Consider the following 19,288-nt stretch of genomic DNA (forward strand, 5'->3'; position numbering starts at 1 on the left):
ACGGTCTTCAAGCTCTTGGGAATCATGACAGACCTAAACTGCGTTTGAAAGCAGAGGCTGTTAAAGAAGCTAAGCTGTGCAAAGTAGTGATTTCAGAAAGAGCTTGTTATCCTTAATAGAAGGGGCACATGATGTGTCACTGAACTTCTGTTCTGGCTCCTGAATGCTCAATTATGTTTTTATAAGACAGTGATCAGTACAATTCTATGAATTCAAGTCATTTGTTTTTACAGGGCCTTGTGGAAAGAGAAGGAGCTGTTAAAATGTGAATAATATAATATAGAATAAGATGGAAATTATGCCAATGTTTTCTTGCTTCTGTTTTGTCTTTTGCTCCTACGTTGGCATTTTAAATTCCACACTTGCTGCTTTGACACTGGCAGCGTGCCCCAGTCATTCCAACCTGACTTTTCTTGCTCATTTGAGTCTGTCCTTTTTGGTTTTGCTCCAGTAGATAAGATAAGGCATTGTGTAATGCTGGTACCCTATCCACGATTTTCATTTCCAGTCTGATTTATCAGGGGAAAAGCAGCATACGCGTGCTTGGAAGAGGACAAGAACCACAACCTCACCAATGCTACAAACAAAACTAATTAATCATGTCCATAATTCCTGTATGCCTGTTTGAGTGTTTCACAGTGTTCAGAACAGCTCTTTTCTTACGCTGTATAGAGCTTGCTTAGAAGAGTAGTCTCTTGAATACTGAGACAATTAAAACAGGATGGATGCTACCCTCTAGGTTCTATACTTACTGTGCAACACATGATAATACATCTCTTCGTTATTATTAGTTTAGCTTGAGTCCAAATCATAATGATTTTATTTTTGCCAGTAATACTTATGGAAATGCATGGAAATTAAAACAAGGTCTCAGTGGCATTTTTTTTAAAATCTGTGGTATTTAAGAATAATGTTGATCTATAAGTGCCCAAAATGAGGAATAATCTTAGTTAAACGATTCTTTCTACCGGTGTCTGCATAAATTAGCTTAAAGCGACATGGTCAGCACATATCCAAATAATGTCATCCTTTATGTTTGAGTTCACTTCTTTGTTTCAGAATTCAGGTGACTTATAAGACTTTAAGAGTATGGTGTATGTATTTAGGTATGCTAAAGAACTTCAGTCAATTTATATATGATGTTTGTTTTTTCTTTTCCATGCTCTTCAGAATGGGTTGCTTGTGTGAGGTCCAACTTCCTCGTTTTATGCTATCTGCATGATGTGAAGAATATCCTGCAACTTCATGATCTAGCTACTGGTGCACATCTCAAGACTTTCCCATTAGATGTTGGAAGTATTGTGGGATATAGTGGTCAGAAGAAGGATAATGAAATATTCTATCAGTTTACTTCATTTTTATCTCCAGGTAAGGTGGTGGTTGTTTTATTTTTTTCCCCCACTACACATTGTTTTTTTTCCTGGGGTCTTGCATTCTGTTGTTCAGTAGGTACTAAATACATCTACAATGTAGATAAAATTGTGTTCCCTTCCCTAGGGGAGGGGCTGCGTACTGCAGAATCTACCAGTTGGGAAGTCCTTGTTGCCTAAGTAATGAGTATGTTTGAGACATCTGCGTTCAGAAAGTACAAAGGACTGGCTTATTACTAGAGATGACTATGGTTTGGGATATTAACTGCCAAGCCATTACCAAAATACCATCCATGACTACTTATTTCATGGTTTCCTAATATGCACTTATTTTGCCTGCTCTGAGCAGCTGTATATATGTATAACAGCTCCTCTGCCTGTGACCACCTTGTGTGACTTCTTTTGTGCTCTCACGTTACTTTAATGCTGCTGTAATGCTTGTTTTTATTTCACCTGCGTTAGGCTTGCTAGTCACTGTATGGCAAGAATGATTAAATAAAGTACCTCCCAGCAGGTTAGAGTATTCCCCCTTTTATTCCTCTCATTAATTCACCATTATGGAAAAAACCTATATCAGTTTTTAAGTATTGGTTTTCATTTGTGTTCCTTCGCCAATCTCTATCTTTGATTTCCCACAGTCTATAAAAATGATTTAATGAGGCAATTAACTTGTATCAGATGTGTCCTCATTATTTCATTTTTCAGTATAATTTTTATAGCCATAACTTCTGTAATACTTTCAGGAAGCCAGAAGCAATTACCTAAAAGATACACAACACAGCAGTATTTCAATCAAGTATTGTCCACTCTGGTTAATTTTATTGCAGCGAAAATTTCTGTGGATGGCTTGTTGCTTTAAACTTTTAGTGTTCTTTACTTTAATGCATGTTTAAAAATTTTGGAGAGACTTGTTGGCTCTTTAGAACTAGAAAAACAGAATAATTAACAGTGAGGCTAGTTTTCTATGTCACGTATAGTTGTACTACATGCATGAGTTGTAGGATTTTCTAGGATGTTAACCAGTGTGCAGACAGTGATAGTCTCAGCCACTTTACTGAAAATCTTACATTGTAGTCCATGTTCAAGTGTTACCAGGATTGAATGACAGGACTGGTGATTTACAGTCTACGTGCAAAATTCTTCTTGTCCAATAACACCTCTGCGTAGTGTCTAGATTGCTGCCCTGCAATTCTACCTCTGTTATAACCTGGAAAAAAAAGATCCTTAAGGCCTAGAAGTTTTATACTGCTCGAAGGCAGAGATTTTTCTCATGCAAAATCACTTGGAAAACACAGATGGGTCTCAAGCAAGTGAAGCTGCCTTCAAACCTTCAGGATCAGGATGTAAAATAAATGGTAGGAGACCAAATTCTGTTCAGTCGCATAGGTAATCTCTGCCACCGTCTCAAGTGGGTTCCCAGCTCTTTCTGTTATCCAGGGTTCTGTTTGAATTGTAAAGTCAAAATGTTTTATTGTAAGGAGAAAAATGACTTGAATAAAATTATTGGTATAGTTATTCTTGGTCTGGTAGCTCTGGGGGAGATGTTTTGAAGTGGACTTTATACTTCTTCCAATTTTATCAGTCTCAATAAATGCTATGTTACGTTATGAAAGCAAATGATTTTTTTTCCAGTTTGTTTAATCCACTTTCAATACTAACTTTGGGCAGCAAGAACTATTGTCCTTACAGAAAACCTTTGCACCCCTCTTAGATTAAATGTAGGCTTGTATTTTTTTTTAAGAGGTATTAACTGAAAGAGTTATCAGGAGCTTTTCCCACCCTGCTGAATTATCCATATCATTCATTACTCCATCACAGTGCCTAACTACCATTCTTTTAACAGTGCTCCTTACTTGAAGCTGACAAAGTTGCACTCTGTTACAGGTATTATATATCACTGTGATCTGACTAAAGAGGAACTGGAGCCAAGAGTTTTCCGGGAGGTGACTGTGAAAGGATTTGATCCTTCGGTTTACCAGACAATTCAGGTAATAAATAACTCCTTCCATCTGGTTGTAAACACTTAGATGGAAGTTTAACAAAACTGTGCTTCACTGAAGGTGAGTGATTTCTTTAGCTTCTGAGCCCTGCAGGGCTCTTTGTAAATACCTGCTGTGAGCTCATAACAAATACTGTGGCTAAAAATATTATGCGAAATACACATTTTAAGTAGCAAATGATCTTGCCACTAAACACAGCTTTGGTAAGTGTAGATAAGGTATTGGGCCCTGGTCTGGACTTTTAAGAAAACAGAGTATCTAGGAATAACTTGTACAAATTCGTTGAAGTAATTAGGGGTGTCGTTACATTCTAAGGCATAGCATATTTAATCCCTGCAATCTATAAAGGAAAGTTTGGAAAGTGGTTTAGTTACTTTATACATAGGATTTTGCAGCTGTAGAATAAGAGCAAAGTAGAAGACTTCTATAGCCAAAGGTGTAACAGGAACCAGTGCTTGAACATGGAACTTAAATAAACTTAGTGTGGAAAAATGGGAAATTACCTAGGAGATACTACAGTGAAGTGTGACACCTTTTGTTGGAAGCTTTCTTAATCTCTTATTTTAATTTTGCCCCTGATGTGTATACCGGACCGATTCTGTAAAAGCAGAGAGACAGTTCTGTGTGCTCATGGCACTGTTTTAAGCAACTCATCTGTTTGTCCATGCATCTGCGGACAGAAATAAGAGTTCTGCAGATGAGAGTTTGCTGTAAGTCTTCTCACAGAGTCTGTTTCAGTCAAATTCATTACAGAGACTTGCCCAGAATTACTTCAAGGTATAGTGAGCTGAGAAAAAGAAGAACATTTTCTTTAGGGAAGAACTTGGTACAATTATAATGCTGATGTTAAACTTGAGGATAATAATGGAACATTCTGGCTACATTCATTAAATGTTATAGTATATAGCGTTAATAACTTTTTTCCTACCAAATGCTTCCTGAGATTTCTTTGCATCACTGAATGCTTTGATCCATCACAATGACAGACTTCATGAAGTAGCCAAAAATCCATGGGTGAATTTTACTGCAACTTTGCTTTTGCCAAGAGCCATTCATGTTTATAGCATAGATAACTCAACTGCTGCTTTAAATAAGAAGTTTGTATTTTATCTTTACAAACTAAGTGCTTATGTGCTTCTCCATATTAACAGCTAACTGTGACACTTAATCGTGGGTAAACAGTCTTCTGTCCTGGCTCATAACTCGCCTACTTTTAGGCTGATATGCAGTCAGACATTGGTTGGCTCTTTTTGCCATTCTTTGGATATCTTTCAGGACTATCCTTAACATACATAGGTCGCTCCAAAAGCAATGCCTCCTATTTATTTACATGGAAACTACAATAGATACGAAGAGCACAATAGCACCATTTAGTTAGAGTACATTTTCAGTTACAAAATACTATTTTTCCAACATAGTCATCACCATTAACTATGCATTTTTGCCAGTTATGAATGAGAGCCTGCATGCTGCACTTGTAAAAATCTGCACCAACAGAGGTGACCCACTGTCACCACAACTGAAGTGCACCACCTGTCACCTCACTATGCTGACATCTACTGTTTGATCTCCACAAACTTTCAGCATGCACTGTTGTATGTCAGTTGGTACAGCGTTTTATGCATGAAGCAATTTGGTCACACATCTTCGCTTCATATACACTTCCATGTCAGGTACCATTTTGTCAGACCACCCTTCTGCTGCCATCTGTCGGGCAGCACTGGCAGGAAGGTTTGTCCTCTGCTGCTGTACCACCAACATGTACCTCTGATATCATGAGCCAACATAGCAAAATAGGAGGCATTACTTTCAGAGCAGCCCTCATAGTTTGATGTGAACCAGATGCATATACTGCTATTGACAGATGAAGTTTGAATTAGCTCTTGCAAGAGAACTGTGAAATTCATAGCACAACTTAATTTGTTTTGAAAGTAGTTGTTTAGATGCTGTTGTGAAGAAGGACAAGTCTTTAAAAGGGTATTTGTTTTCTTGGGGCTGTGATTGTCTCTTTTGCAGAAATTGTTTTTACAAGTGAAGTGATTTTCCTGAGAAGTTTGTTCTGTTGTTCTGCCTTTCAGCCCCATCTGCACTCCTTTGCAGCACTGATTTCAAGTTATGAGTCATTGATAAGGGAAAATTAGCCTCCAAACATATTAATTCCTAGTGGAACTATAGTTTGGCACAGTTATATTAATCTCTGTTTCAGGAAAATAAAACACAGAAGAGGTGTCAGGCTGGAGATTGATTGACAGAGCTGTGGGAGAGATTTGTGCACAGCACCTGCCTGTGCTATTCCTGGATCTTGCTGTTGCTGTTTGTGTCCATTCACAAGCATTAAATGCTCTCATTAAAATGAAGAGAAAAGAGGGCAGCAGAGGAAAGCAGTGTCCTGTGAAAGATGTAGTAAGCTCAACCTGCTTAGCAATACAAGGGCTGATGTTATCACTTTTTTTTCAGTCTGGATAAAGAGATAGAAGCAATAACAACACCGTTTCTCATCTAATAGGTACAGAGAGGTCACTGGGTTTTGGAGAACTACTGAATTTTGATTCAGTAGCTGAATCAGCTGTGTTTCTTATACCAGAGAAAAGTGCAGTCACTTTACACTGAATCTGTGCACACACACACACACACACACAAAAAAAAATCTTCCAATTTCAGAACTGATTGATTTTTGAGGAGCTGGGCTTCCTTGTTTTTAACAGCACATGGAGTTTGACTCCCATCTTGTTCTCGTGGGATGAGGGAATAGAATTAATACTTAGGGAAATAAGTTGCTTATTATTGCTTGTTTCAATTTTGTTCATTTTTATTTCCTAGTGGTTTCATATTGCAGTGGGAAGAAGACTAAGAAATATTTTGGGGGAGGAGGAAATGTAAGGAAGTGCATGGGTTTTAGTGCTTGCCAGAGTGTAGCAGACCACCTACTTCCAAGGGGAAAATAAAGTCTGGACTGTTTCACTTTTCATCAGAACTCCCAAGATGAGACTGAAGTCTTCAGCTTAGAGCTTTTCTGGTGCTTTGGTAATGGCTGTGGTTTTGGCACTTAGTCAACAGTCTTGCTCTGGAGGGCATCAACAAAATCACAGTGACAACTGTGGCAGCATTGGCAGTGTGCCTGTGTGAATTTAACTTCTTACACCCTTGGCATGTGATTGCTATGAACACCACTTTAATCTTCCATTACCTTTTCTACTTGTAGGTCAGTGAGGAAACAACTCAAAACATAGTCTTTTTGTTTTAAGGCTCTGTATCTCTTTAAAGGCAGAAGTTAGTATGTTGAAAAATAATTTATATTGCAGCCATATTGCACTCCATTTTAAGGTGAAAATTTGTGCTTGTGAAGAATGTTATGTCTAGAGGATCAACAAGTGAAGGATTTCCCATAATGACCTTAAATGATCTTGAAATTTTGAAGCCTGCCTAAGCAGAGAAGTAGAATTTTACTCTGTACCCAGTATACTTAAGCAGCAGCAGCATCCAGTGCACTCAAACAATTCATACCAGTAATTCTGGCAGACCGTGATATTCCCTAAGTCTGGAGGTGAATAGAGTAGGAACCAGGTCTTCATATTCCAAGCAGGTGGGATGTAATAATTGAATTTCAATTGGATTGGCAAAGAAAGCAATGCAGTTTTGCTGTTTTAAGACATAAATGTCCAAAGTTGCTCTCACTCCTTCTTACATAATACAGAGGATTGCTGTACAGTTTAGGATGTTGGGAGTTTGCGTTCAGCAGAATGCAGAACAATAGAAATGTTGTTTGGGGTGGAGGAGTACAGAACTGCTCTTAGGAAGAATTAACACAATGCCAGACCACACACTGTGGATGGATAATATTAAAATACCAGTCTCTCTTTTTTGGATCATCATACAGGCTTTGTGATTTGCTATTCCCAAGCTTTCTAATATGAGATTTTGTTTATTTTTCTGCTAAATGTGCAGGGAATTGATGAACGTCTTAAAATGCTAGTTTGCAGAACTTTCATTGAGCCAGCAGCATGCACTTGAGCCAGCAGTGTGCGCTTGCAGCCTGGAAGGCCAACTGTGTTCTGGGCTGCATTTAAAAAAGGGGTGGCCAGCAGGGAGGGGGAGGTGATTGTCCCCCTCTACTCGGCTCTTGTGAGGCCCCATCTGAAGTACTGCATCCAGGCCTGGGGCCCCAGTACAGGAAGGATATGGAGCCCTTGGAGCGGATCCAGAGGAGGGCCACTAAGATGATCAGAGGGCTGGAGCACCATCCCTATGGGGAAAGGTTGAGGGAACTGGACTTGTTTAGCTTGGAGAAGAGAGGGCTCTGGGGAGAACTCATTGTGGCCTTCCAGTACTTGAAGGGAGCATATAAACAGGAGGGGGAACGGCTGTTTATGAGGTTGGATAGTGATAGGGCAAGGGGGAATAGTTTTAAACTGAGACAGGGGAGGAAATTTTTCACTCAGAGGGTGGTGAAGCATTGGAACAGGTTGCCCAAGGAGGCTGTGGATGCCCCATCCCTGGAGGTGTTCAAGGCCAAGCTGGATGTGGCTCTGGGCAGCCTGGTCTAGTGGTTGGTAACCCTGCTCATGGCAGGGAGGTTGAAACTCAATGATCATTGTGGTCCTTTTCAACCCAGGCCATTCCATGATTCTGCGATTCATACTAAATCATAGTTGCTTAGCTAAAATATGTTGTGAAATATTTTTATGCCTTACTCAGTAGAATCTTTGATTGAACTTGTAATGGTTTGTTTTTCACTTTTCTAATGAATAGAGATGTTAGTTGACATGCTTGATCCCAAGCTGCATTACATGTTCCATTTCTTTCTCAGAATTTCCTAAAACACAACACAGAATCATGGATTAAAACAGAGCTGTAATCATTGAACCTAGTGCAGAGAAGCCGTTTTGATATACAGGAGCTTTATACAACTGTAAAGGAGTTTAAATGATTATTTTACAGCTTTCCATGTCTTAAGTTATTGCATTGTTAGCAGTGAATAAAAACAGTATAGATTTCTACAATAAATGACTGAATACATTTTACCATCAAGAAAAAAGTATTAAGAGTGTTATTCACTCAGACACCTTAAGTGAACATCTATTTAAATCCACAGGTATCCTGGTAGGTAGATTCTTTACTGATACAGAAGGATTAAAATGAGAGTGCTGTTGTAGTAAAATGCTTATTATTTGTCCTCTTAACAAACTGCTGAAGATTTCTCCCTTCTCTTTTTTTTCTAGCTTTTCATATTCACTCCTGTGGTAGTTCTTACATCCAGTAATTAATCATGGACAGATCACTGTTTTAATTAACTCCCTTACAAAATAAGAAAGAATTCTCTTAAATGATTCTCAGTGGGAATATTCTCACAGCTCTTATTTTCCCTTTTGTATAAGCATGTTGGTGTTATTTCTCAAAGGCAGTGAGGAGTATTAACTCCATTTTACAGGAGTAAAAACATTCAGAATGAGATTTGTCTATGGTTACACGCTGATGTGCTAGGGTTATTTTTGGATACAGATTGTTCTTTTTGCTGATCCCAGGAGTTGACTCTTCAGATGCAATCAGAAAACTGTTAAATAAGTTTTTGGTATCACATATATACCAGTTCACAGAACTTTAGCATCAGTTTAAAAAACATACGGAAGAAAAACAAACCAAAAACAAATAAACAAACAAAAAAAACCCAAAAACCTAAACATCACCCACTCCCAATATCTCTAACAATGTTTAATCCTGACTAAAAAATGTCTTTTGATCAGTATAGTGTACGCGTCTCATAGAGTGCAGAATAAACAGTCCCATTCTATAATGGTGAAGGATCAAATGCAGAGAGTGCTTCCACAAATAACTGCTGTTCCCAACTGTCTTTATGGCTCTTCAGGTCTTGTTCAGACCCAAGCAGTCATAAAAGTGGAAAATTTCACCATACTAAGGATAACTTATGTGTAATTGTCCTCTGGAAGAAAGAAGCAGTAACTACTGGTTTTCTTTTCTCCACCTCTTTCTTGAGGCTAAAATCAACTTTGCGGGCATGCCAGTGCATTGTTCGTAATGAAAGTGCTCCTCTGCAAGTATAGGAATGTTTTGGTTTTTTTTTGAATCCATCCTGCCTGCTCATTACTTTGCCTTGCAGAGCCTATCCTGGAGAGGGTTAAATTGTGATTTAATGCTACACTGAAGACAGCTCTCTCTGGGACTGCAGTCATTAGTTTTATTCACTTTATTCACTGGCAAAAGGATGTTAGATGATTGCAGCTGTCAGACCTCACTGATGTGGATCAGAATTCAAGCCACTGATTTGGCAGGGAAAGGCATTGCATTCTGGTACTAGGCTACTGAGACAGGCAGGCTCTTTAGAGAGCTGATGGCAAGTTTATCTTTTCTACTGTTTTGCTAGTGGTGTTGTATAGTCCTGTTGAATAGTCATTAAGAAGAGGACTTGATAAATTGTATGGGCGAGTATCTGTCTCTGCCACTGGATGATTTTGAAATTGGGACAGATTTGCAAAACAGTAGTAATTGTAGTTGCTTACTTGTTAATGAGGTCCATGCTACTTATAAACACCGAGTGCTCATTATTTTATGGGCATTCATGTAACTGTAGCATGTATCTAGGTAAATTTAAAAACATAGTACTTTTTATTACACGTAAATATTTAAAACATTTTCTGAAACATAGCTGATACAAATTTGCAATGAGTTGGTGGATTTTTGAAAGTGTTTCTGTTCTCACCAGCTGTTCCTGAAGATTTTTCTATGATTCTCTGAAATTTTATTACCTCATGGCTTTATGAAAGGCAGAAAGGAAGCTTGTTTTCTTTCATTCCTTTTGTTTTCTCTACTTATGAAGCTTCTCTTCCTGAGATCGTATGAAGTATAAGTTGAAATGATCTTTTGAGGTTATTTTTTACACTGCAGTTAAAGAGGTTGGATTCTCTCTTTTCCTACAAGAGGGAAGGAACCAACTGTTACTGACAAGCAGGGGATGTTGCAGTCATGAAGAGAAAAACCTCTGGCAGAGCTGCTGTGATAACAGGACAGAAAAACTGGGAAAGGGAAGAAACTGCAGTGTGTGCCTGCAGTGGCAATGTGGTCACGTATCCATGTGCTACACCTCATGACTTCTAAGACAGGTCACAATTATGGCTTCTAAGACAGGCCACTTCTGCCTGTACTATTCCAGACTGGCTTTTGGTTTGGCTTAGTTGTGAAAAACCTCCAGTTTCCCTAGGCAATTTGTCCCAGTGTTTCACTGTATTTATTGTTAAAAAGCTCTTTTTTTGCAGGGCAAAGAGGAGTCTGCCACAAGGTTTCACCTAAATTCCCTTGCTACACTTGCAATGCATTGCTTTGTGTCCCTCACAGACATGGAAGACAGCTAATTCTGTTTCAAGTTACAGTAAACTGTCACTATGTGTCTCTTCAATTCTTTAGAATATGAACATCTGCAATCTGTTCAGTTTTTCTAGACTGAACAGTTTTGTCTTCTGCTCTTCTTCCTTTTCCCTGGATTCTCTAAATGTCCAGGATGTGATGTGACATGCTAAACAAAGTCACTGTAGCTGAGGTTTGCAAATGTTCAGTACAGTAGAAAGAGTTGTTTCATTTGTTGTGTTTATGTTGTAGGTAGGACTTCTGCTTGTACGTGCCAGTTAAAGGGTTTTTTCTTGCCTAAAAATTCTTTGTTTGCTCAAATTCAGTTTGATGCGTTCTGTACCACTCATATGCTTCTCTGAATTATTTTAGTCAGTTCTTTCCCATCCTTTCCCATTCTTCTTTCCCATTTTGCACCTGTCCAAACATCACGCTGCATTTCTTGCTTTACTGGATTTTATTTTACTTTTTCATGTAGCTTTGCCTTGTGTTTTTGCAAAAAGCAGTCCCTTGCTGCCTCTTTTCTGCAGGAGAGTCTTAGTGTTAGCAATGAAATTTCCCTACAGTTCCCCGTATTCCACTTAGATACTTCACAGTGAGTGAATTTCTCATCCTGAATGATGTCCTTGTGGGCCACCAAGGAACTGGGGTGTTTTCAGAACAGAAATGTCTCTGGCGGAGCTGAGGGGTTTGTATTTGTGAGCCCTAGGGCTCTAAGCACACACAAGTTAGTAACTAGCTTATATTGTCATTTATTAGGCTTGACATACAACTGATGCAGAAACATTTAAGATAGTACAGTAGCCTACAGAGAAAAAAATAAAAGGTTATTGCTCCCTTATTTACTTGTGTTATTGGAGCACTTTGGAGGCTTAGTCATGGACTATGTTCACCTCTACCCTGAGGTACTACGTACAGACAGGCCATTAGCAGGGCCTCTTGCCAACTGCACCTTGAAAGCAAGACAGATCAAGAAATTATTCATCTGGATGGTTAATAATAATAACTGTGTGTTAACTACATAGAGGCTTTGAAACCAAATATAATTAGCAATATGTAAAAGTAGTAAAAAATACCCCAAAACTTTTTATATGTATTACAAAAACCTGATAAAGTTCTACTTAATCCTTACTGCCAGAAAACTTTGATTTCTGTTGTTAATTAACATTAATCAACTTGGTGGAAGATAGATGAATAGAGTTGAATGGTGAATATTACTGTTAAATAGTAGTTCTAAGTGTTGGTGAGATCTTAAGTAGACTTGCTTCAAACACTGTAACTAAGTTGTCCATAACCTGGAAGCCCTCTACCAAGTGAATAAAGCTTTGTGACTACTGCTCTGAGCAGACTCAGCAATTGAAAGGTAAAAAGAGAAGCAAATTATGGCATATTTGTGAACTGAAGTGATGACTCTTACTTCCACTGTGAATATGATTACCTTAGGAAAGGATGGATATTATGCAAGATGATGATATAATAGCTATGAGCTATGTTAAAACGACACAACCTTGGTGCAATCTGAAAGAATGCTTTTTCCAAGAAAAAGGAGGGAAAGTAGCAGCTCGCTTTCTACCCAGCGCAGTTCAGTCACTAATTACATGAGGGTTTTTTCCTTTGGATATTTATTTGTCTATGATCCAATACAAATCCATCAGGGCACAATTTTATTAAGGGTAATCTAGTTTGCAGCTTCGTTTATCAGTTGATTTCATTTTATCAACACTGCCCGGAGGTATTGGTAGAATATCATGTTTCCTTTGATTAATTATTTCTGCTCTGTCCTGGTGGCATATCTTAGAAAATTTTGGGGACAAGGGAAACCTCCTAGAAACATAATTATAGTTCACAGCAACTAGTTTTTTACCCATATAGATGAATGGTATCAAGAAATAGATTTCCTTAGTTCTGACTTGCTTTTCTCGCATACACAGAAAAATGGATGGGTAAATTATTCCTGACAAATACAGCTTGCTTTTTGGCCAAATGCTTTTGGAAGTAATAGTGCAATGTGTTCAGTGGTAATGACTTAAAATACACAAGATACAGAAAAGATTCAAAGGATAATGGTAGGATACCTGGAGCTGAGGAATCTTCTACCGGTAGGAACATCCCTGAAGTTTTTCCTCCACTTCTTGGTGTATTTTTGAACTACTAGCAGTCACTGAAGTTGATTTGCAGCAGTTAGACATTTCATCTGTTTTGTGATTATTAATATTTGAATTCTTTGAATGATATAAAAGTTTGTTGAATTTTGCCACCTTTTCAGATATTGCCCATGAAACAAAAGATCGATACAAGCTGTCCATAGTTCTACTTTTTAGATAAACAAGTTTCTCTTTCTTCTTCTTTCTTTCTTCCCCTTGTTTTTTTCCTCCTTGTTCCAACATTATTATAGAGATGCATTAGCACACCTCTTGGTGTTCCTGTTATGAAGTACCTTCAAACTTGGTTATGATGTCTGTCTGGAAATTACATCATAAAGTGAAATTTTTGCAGGGTTTCATTGTACTAGTTTTGTTGTCATCCTCCCCCACACACCCACACACACATGGTTGTTAAAGCAATAAGAATAAATAAATAACGGAATAAAAACACCCTAACTCATTCTCGTCATTCTTTTCTACTTCCTTCTTCTCGCTGGGTGATTTTTCTTCATCATAGAAGGAGTACTACAAATCTGAAAACAACAGATGAGCCTGAAGTACTGTCTCTCGCAAGGATGTGGTCACCAGTGCTCGATTGTTGAAATCAGTTTGATCTGATCCTTAAAATTATTTTCTTCTAAACTGGCACTCTTAGTTATTTTCTAGGACTTCCAATTTTACCTTGGCTGTTTTTCAGGTGGTGTGTTGGTTGGTTTTTTTTTTTTCCCTTCTGCAGCCCTTTTGTTTGTTTTAATCTTGTAAATTAAAGTTTAAGTCTCAAAAATTAAATTTTATAAATATAATTTGAGTGAGAAACCTCATGTAAAAGTGCTTCACAGTGCTTCTAAGTGACCTGTTTTTTTTTCAGGAAGTTCTTCATAATTCTGCAACATTCCTTGTCCAGAATAGATGATATGTTTCTTTTCAAACCAAAGAGTAGAAATGAAGAGTTTTCCTGTACTAACCATATGTGGAACTTTTCTTGGTATTTAGTGATGTATGGTGCTTCTGGTTTTGAGTAGCCAGCAACGTGTCTAAACAGGATAACTCCGAAATTATTCAGCTATCCAAAGTCATAAACTAAGCCTCTTGGCAATGTAAATGGAATATGTGGGTCCTTCTCTGACATAAGCTGGGTTCTTGACATCACCAGTGTCAAAATTCAAAACTTGTTCTGTAGGAAGGTTTTTAGATATTCATTTACAGGTGAAATTCGAATACCCTGACTACTCTAGATGCCCTGCATTAGGAATTAGAAGCAAGGTTTGGGTCATCTTTTTGAAGCAACAGCTCAATGGCTCAGCTCTCTTGAGATAACCAATCAAGTTCTGACCAAAACGGGAACAGAAATGCTGAGTTAGCTGGTTATTGTTTGAGTGAAGATATCTTTCTCATTTCCCATTAGATGTAATGAACCATAAATTAGAATAGCTTTTATGGAATAGTGTACATAATGTAAATTCTCTCCCTGGCATAGTGGCATTTTATTTTTAAAGTGTTTACCATTACAACCTGAACTGATTTTCAGCATGGTAATCCAGCATGGAGGGTTGTTTGCTTTCTAATGCTTACACAGTGTTACACTGAATTGTCTCATGCCAGAGCAGATTTCTCAGTGAAGTAAATCTTGGATTTAATGAAATAAATGCACTAGCCAGCATATGTTATTTATATGTGTGCTGCTTCTATCAAGATATCTCTTTATCTCATTCTTGAATACCTAAGCATAGAGGTAATTGAAGAAAGAGATCATAACTTTCACAGACCTATGGGAAAAAAAGTTTAAGGTGACTACAATATATATTTAATTCAAACAGTATGTTATATCTATCTGGTATGTCTCTGTACTGTACTCTCAGTGTTCTTTACAGCAAATTGAGGAAAGAAAATGGAATAGTGCATGGCAGATGCTACTTGGTCTGTCATAGGAAACACTGAGATCACTATAAAGTGTGTCAGAGAGAGAAGCCAACAAGTCTGTCAAGTGCAAAAAAGGAGTAGAAGGAATGCCTTGCATCTTATTTGCCACTAACGCTTTATGTAATGGGACTGCTACCTCATAACTGATCACAAAAAATGTGATTTAGGAACAATGTCTGCCTGCTTGTCCTGCAGGATTTCTGAATTCCCAGCTATATTTTAATCCTGCTTCTCCCCACCACCACCCTGTGAGATACTTCACGAGTCATTTGCAGAAGAGCAGCTGAACTTAGTAAGAAGACATTTTTTTCTAAAAGACCATCTCCTAGCACTTAGCCTCTGTCATCAGGAAGCTGCTTTTCATCCCAGTGGATGGGTAGAGAAACAGGTTCTTCTAAGGAATTTCTTGATTATTTTCATAGTGCTTTTGAAAATGTCTGTAGTGAGTGCTCTTCCTTCTGGATTTTACCTGCATTAATTTCTGCTGTACTGAGTCGCTTTGGCTCCTGTCCAGTTCTGTATTAAGCAAGCTCTGCAACCAGCACAGAATTGCTTTGAAGCTAATTTAAGAAACTTAAAGAAGATTGATTAGGATTTCCCTCTGAACAAGGGAAACCTCAGATCCTGTGGATTTGCTGTGTAGTGGTAATAGGCTGCCAGATCTATGATGCTCTTTGGACATCTCTTTTTTTATAGTTGAGTGCTAGTTGCTGGTACAGTAGATGGAGCATTTCTTCTGTGGTGTGCTATGCAGCCTGCAGTCAAAAACTAGGGGGTTTTGCTGGTTTTTGTAATGTCAGAGATTATGAGAAATTGAATGGACTGTACAGAAGTTGTGTTCAAGGCCATGCACTGGGAGGGAGAATCTCGATTCTATGGCAGTCTATGAGACTTCTGCCTTCACACCTCAAGCAAGGAGAGTATTTCCCCCTGCCTGCCAATACTGATACTTTCAGACTTGCTGGTGTAGGGTCTTTATGATTTGCCTCCCTGAAGTGCTGAGCAGCAGTTACTACAATTTATCAATTATAAGTGTTGCTATACAGCATCGTTCAACCTCTGGTACTATCTGTGCACAAGTTCAAACTTTCTCCAAGGACTACTCCATTAGGTTTACTCTTTCCGTCTTCTTTGAAATAGACTTGTGTGTAATTTTAAACTGTTAAACCTTTAACAAAGCTTTTGCAATGTTTGGGAAAACTAATGACATTACAATTTACGAATTTCTTACACTTTTCTTTACTAAACTTCAAAGCATGAATTTGGCATAAGTGCAGTGAGACATCTTCGTTTGGCAGTTAATGAAGGGAATACTGAATGTGTGAAATGTAGTCCCAGGAAGTTAGAAATGAAGTGGTCATTCCTATTGATCAGCCGCTCATCACAGGTATGCTCGGGTCACCCTACTTCTGTGTGCTGGGACTGAAGGTAGCAGCTGGTGGTGAAGGGGATGTTCCTGTCTGTGAGCACAAAACAATAGCTGAACTTCACAAGTCTGCTACCTCCTGATCGTTTTCAAAAGAAAATAAATTAACTCAGTAAAACACTAATTGACAATAGAACAAAAGTCATTTTGAAGGCATTGTCTTGATATTGCTGTATTTAAATTATGATACAGATGTTTTTAATAAGGCCTGTTCTATCATGATTTATATGCCTTAGTTGCTTTTTGTAACGTTCTTCGGCATTTTAGCACAATGAATGTCAGTGCACTGACAAATACAACCTTTACCTGGTTTGGATCAAGCACACAAAGACATGGAAAGAATTGATATCTCTGGTATGTAGTAACTAATCTTGAAAGAGAGGTTGAGAGAGACATTTTTAGAATCACTAGTGGCTTTCTAAGGATGATTATCCTATTGTGATTTTAGAGAGTGTTTCAAATCCCAAGTCAAAAGTTTCTTTTCATATGTAAAATTAATGTATTATCTGCAAGGAACAATTACATCTGAAAAGTTGAACAAAACACTTTTTAATTGGAATTTAATTGTTTTTGCTATTAATTAGCAAGTTAAAAATTATAAAAGATTTCTAGACATTTAGGTATGGTTCATGGCCGAAAAAATATTCATTAAACTTACTTAGATTGTTTTTTGTTTTTTTTTTTATTCTATGTTTCAAAGCAGTATTTCAAAACGTGTGTTGAATCTTACCTTAAAATTGGTACAAGTTTGGGGTGGCTTTTTTTTTTTTTTTTTTTTTTTGCCTAGGAGGATTTTCAGTTTTGTAAAAGTAAGGTGATTTCGGGTATATGTGCAACTCTTTTTCCTTGAGCAACCACAATTACATTCACCCTTTAATCTGTGTATTCTTTAAGCAGACAAAAGATCTTTAAAAGCAAGAAAAAAATGACACTGAGTATTCCCAAATTTCTGACTCTTAGTTTTTAAGAGTGGAAGCTTGTATTTCATTTCAGTAGCTTAAAGTATTTTTAGCTGTGTGATGCGGTGTTGTACTCAGGCAGATTCATTTTATTTACTTGCTGTGATGATCATATCACTTCCTTTAGCATTATAAGATACTGATTTGGTATTTATTCACAGATGCGCATGGTGGATGAGTGCCAGAATTATTTTTAATTCAGTGTGTAAGTTGTAGCTGTCTGATTATATTATCTCAGTAGACAAATAAAAGAAAACTTGACTTTTCAACTGCTCTCTTTCAAACTCTAACTTTTCAGAAGCAAATTACAGAATTATTTACATCTGCTTCCTGGCCTTTTGTGAAGAAGAGAGGATGCTCTTGTTGTTGTTACAGAGGCATAAATGGATAAACTTAGGATCTTTCTGAATTTACATCTGTGACTGTGGTGCTGGGTGTTGGTTGTTCTGTTCCTTAAGCAAAGATCGTGTAACGTAAATTCTGCGTGTTTATAACAAACAGGAATTAAGAGGGCAAAGACCGCCACAGAATTGAATGCACAGCAAACTTTTTATTCTCATTAGCTGCTAAGTAAATTTGCAAGTCATTTATATGTAGATCTTACTCTACAGGATTGAAAGTAAGCTTCTAGGCTCTGTTTTAGATCAAAATTGAGTGTAAATTGTTTTGAAGTGCTAAGGCTTGTTTATTTAAAACAAACAAAAAAAAGAATGGAAACTGTGCACTAAAGAGGAATAACAAATATTGTTGCTTGTAGTTTATGCAGTTTAATCCTCAGGTACTTTGTAGTAATGAGTAGATGTGCAAGCAGTGTTGCTTTCTCTCTGGATCATGCTAATTAGAATAAGGTTTCTAAATCTGTGCCTCATGTTCCAGCATCTGAATTAAGAGATTCTTTCTGGCACTGAGATCCCATGCCATGTGACACATAGGGACCTTAGTGTGAGACAAAGTTATGCTTACAACTATTTCAGGGCTCCTCTGCTGCTCCCACACATGCTCTGAGAATAGCCCGAGAGGCTGCACGCGGCAGGAGCACCCTGCCAACCACACACTGCTGCTGGTACACTCCTGGAGACTGAAAATATTTATTTTCAGCATTTCAAACCTCCCTCCTGTACTACTTCTATACTTTCATTCTTCCTAGTATGTCTGATGCATTGTCCTCAAAGTGATTTTGGAGGGAAAAGCATTGCTTTTTATGTGTGCTAATGGCTGCAGTGATGCGAGTCTTCATTTGAACATACGTGAGTGATGAGTAACATAATGTGAGTGGCACAAGTGGATCACTCCTCACTGCGATAAAGCAGAAAACCGTAGGACCCTTCTGTGAGCAGTTACTCTTGTAAAAACTGTCAGCTTCTAAAATTAGGCATGAAATGCCATCACGGGAAGGTTTTCTCTTCAGGGCTTGCCCTTTCCAGTTTACCTTAATCTTTGAGATAGAAACACAGCCCTTTATTGGTTGCATAAATAAACCATTGGACTTGCTTCAGAGATAACACCCAATTTAAAGGTGAGATTGAATCAGTTGTTGAAAATAGTCTATTTGGAGAAGCTTAAATAGGTTCACATATCTTGGTGTCTCACTGAATTGATTTTTTTTTCCACCTCCATTTGTTCCTTTCAGAGAGGGAGGTAATGATTATTTCAGTAAAAATAGGAATGAAAACCCTTACATTGCAAATGTCACCTTGACATGCAGTTTTTTGGTTTGGTTTATTTTTTGGATGAGTTTGCATTTACTGGCCTGTTGTTTAATCTTAACTGATGACGATAAAAGCCTTGCTGACATCATTTTCCAGAGAGTTCTATAAGAAAAAGAAAAGGTGCCTGGCCCAACAATGTTGTTACTGGAAGCACAGGAGGGCCAGGTGCGCACATTGTGTGAATTGCCAGCAACAACTGGAGTTGTTAGAGAGTATTTTAGAGAGGAGTCTCTCTGGAATGCCTCATCTCTATCCTCAGCAGATCTCTTGTCCATCAGCTATTTTATAGGTGTTCAATTTTATAGTGTTCAATTTGTTTGTATTGTCTTTCTAAACACTTTAAGTGTGTTCTCTTGTAGTGTGTCCTGATGAGTACTTCAGCAGTAAAGAGATATTTGTGGCAG

General features: G+C 37.9%; 1 protein-coding gene across 4 annotated transcripts in view; it reads left to right on the plus strand.

The window, feature by feature from the left end:
- The window catches only part of PREP (prolyl endopeptidase), a 97,844-nt gene that overhangs the window by 60,916 nt on the left and 17,640 nt on the right, over positions 1-19,288 (plus strand). For all 4 annotated transcript variants that reach the window (XM_040697159.2, NM_001006410.2, XM_046938879.1 and 1 more), the window contains 2 exons: positions 1,171-1,368; positions 3,255-3,358. In XM_040697159.2, coding sequence (XP_040553093.1) covers positions 1,171-1,368; positions 3,255-3,358 — 302 coding nt within the window. The remainder of the gene's footprint in view (positions 1-1,170; positions 1,369-3,254; positions 3,359-19,288) is intronic.

The sequence above is a fragment of the Gallus gallus genome, chromosome 3 (genome assembly GCF_016699485.2).
Source record: "Gallus gallus isolate bGalGal1 chromosome 3, bGalGal1.mat.broiler.GRCg7b, whole genome shotgun sequence".
Classification (NCBI taxonomy): Eukaryota; Metazoa; Chordata; class Aves; order Galliformes; family Phasianidae; genus Gallus; species Gallus gallus.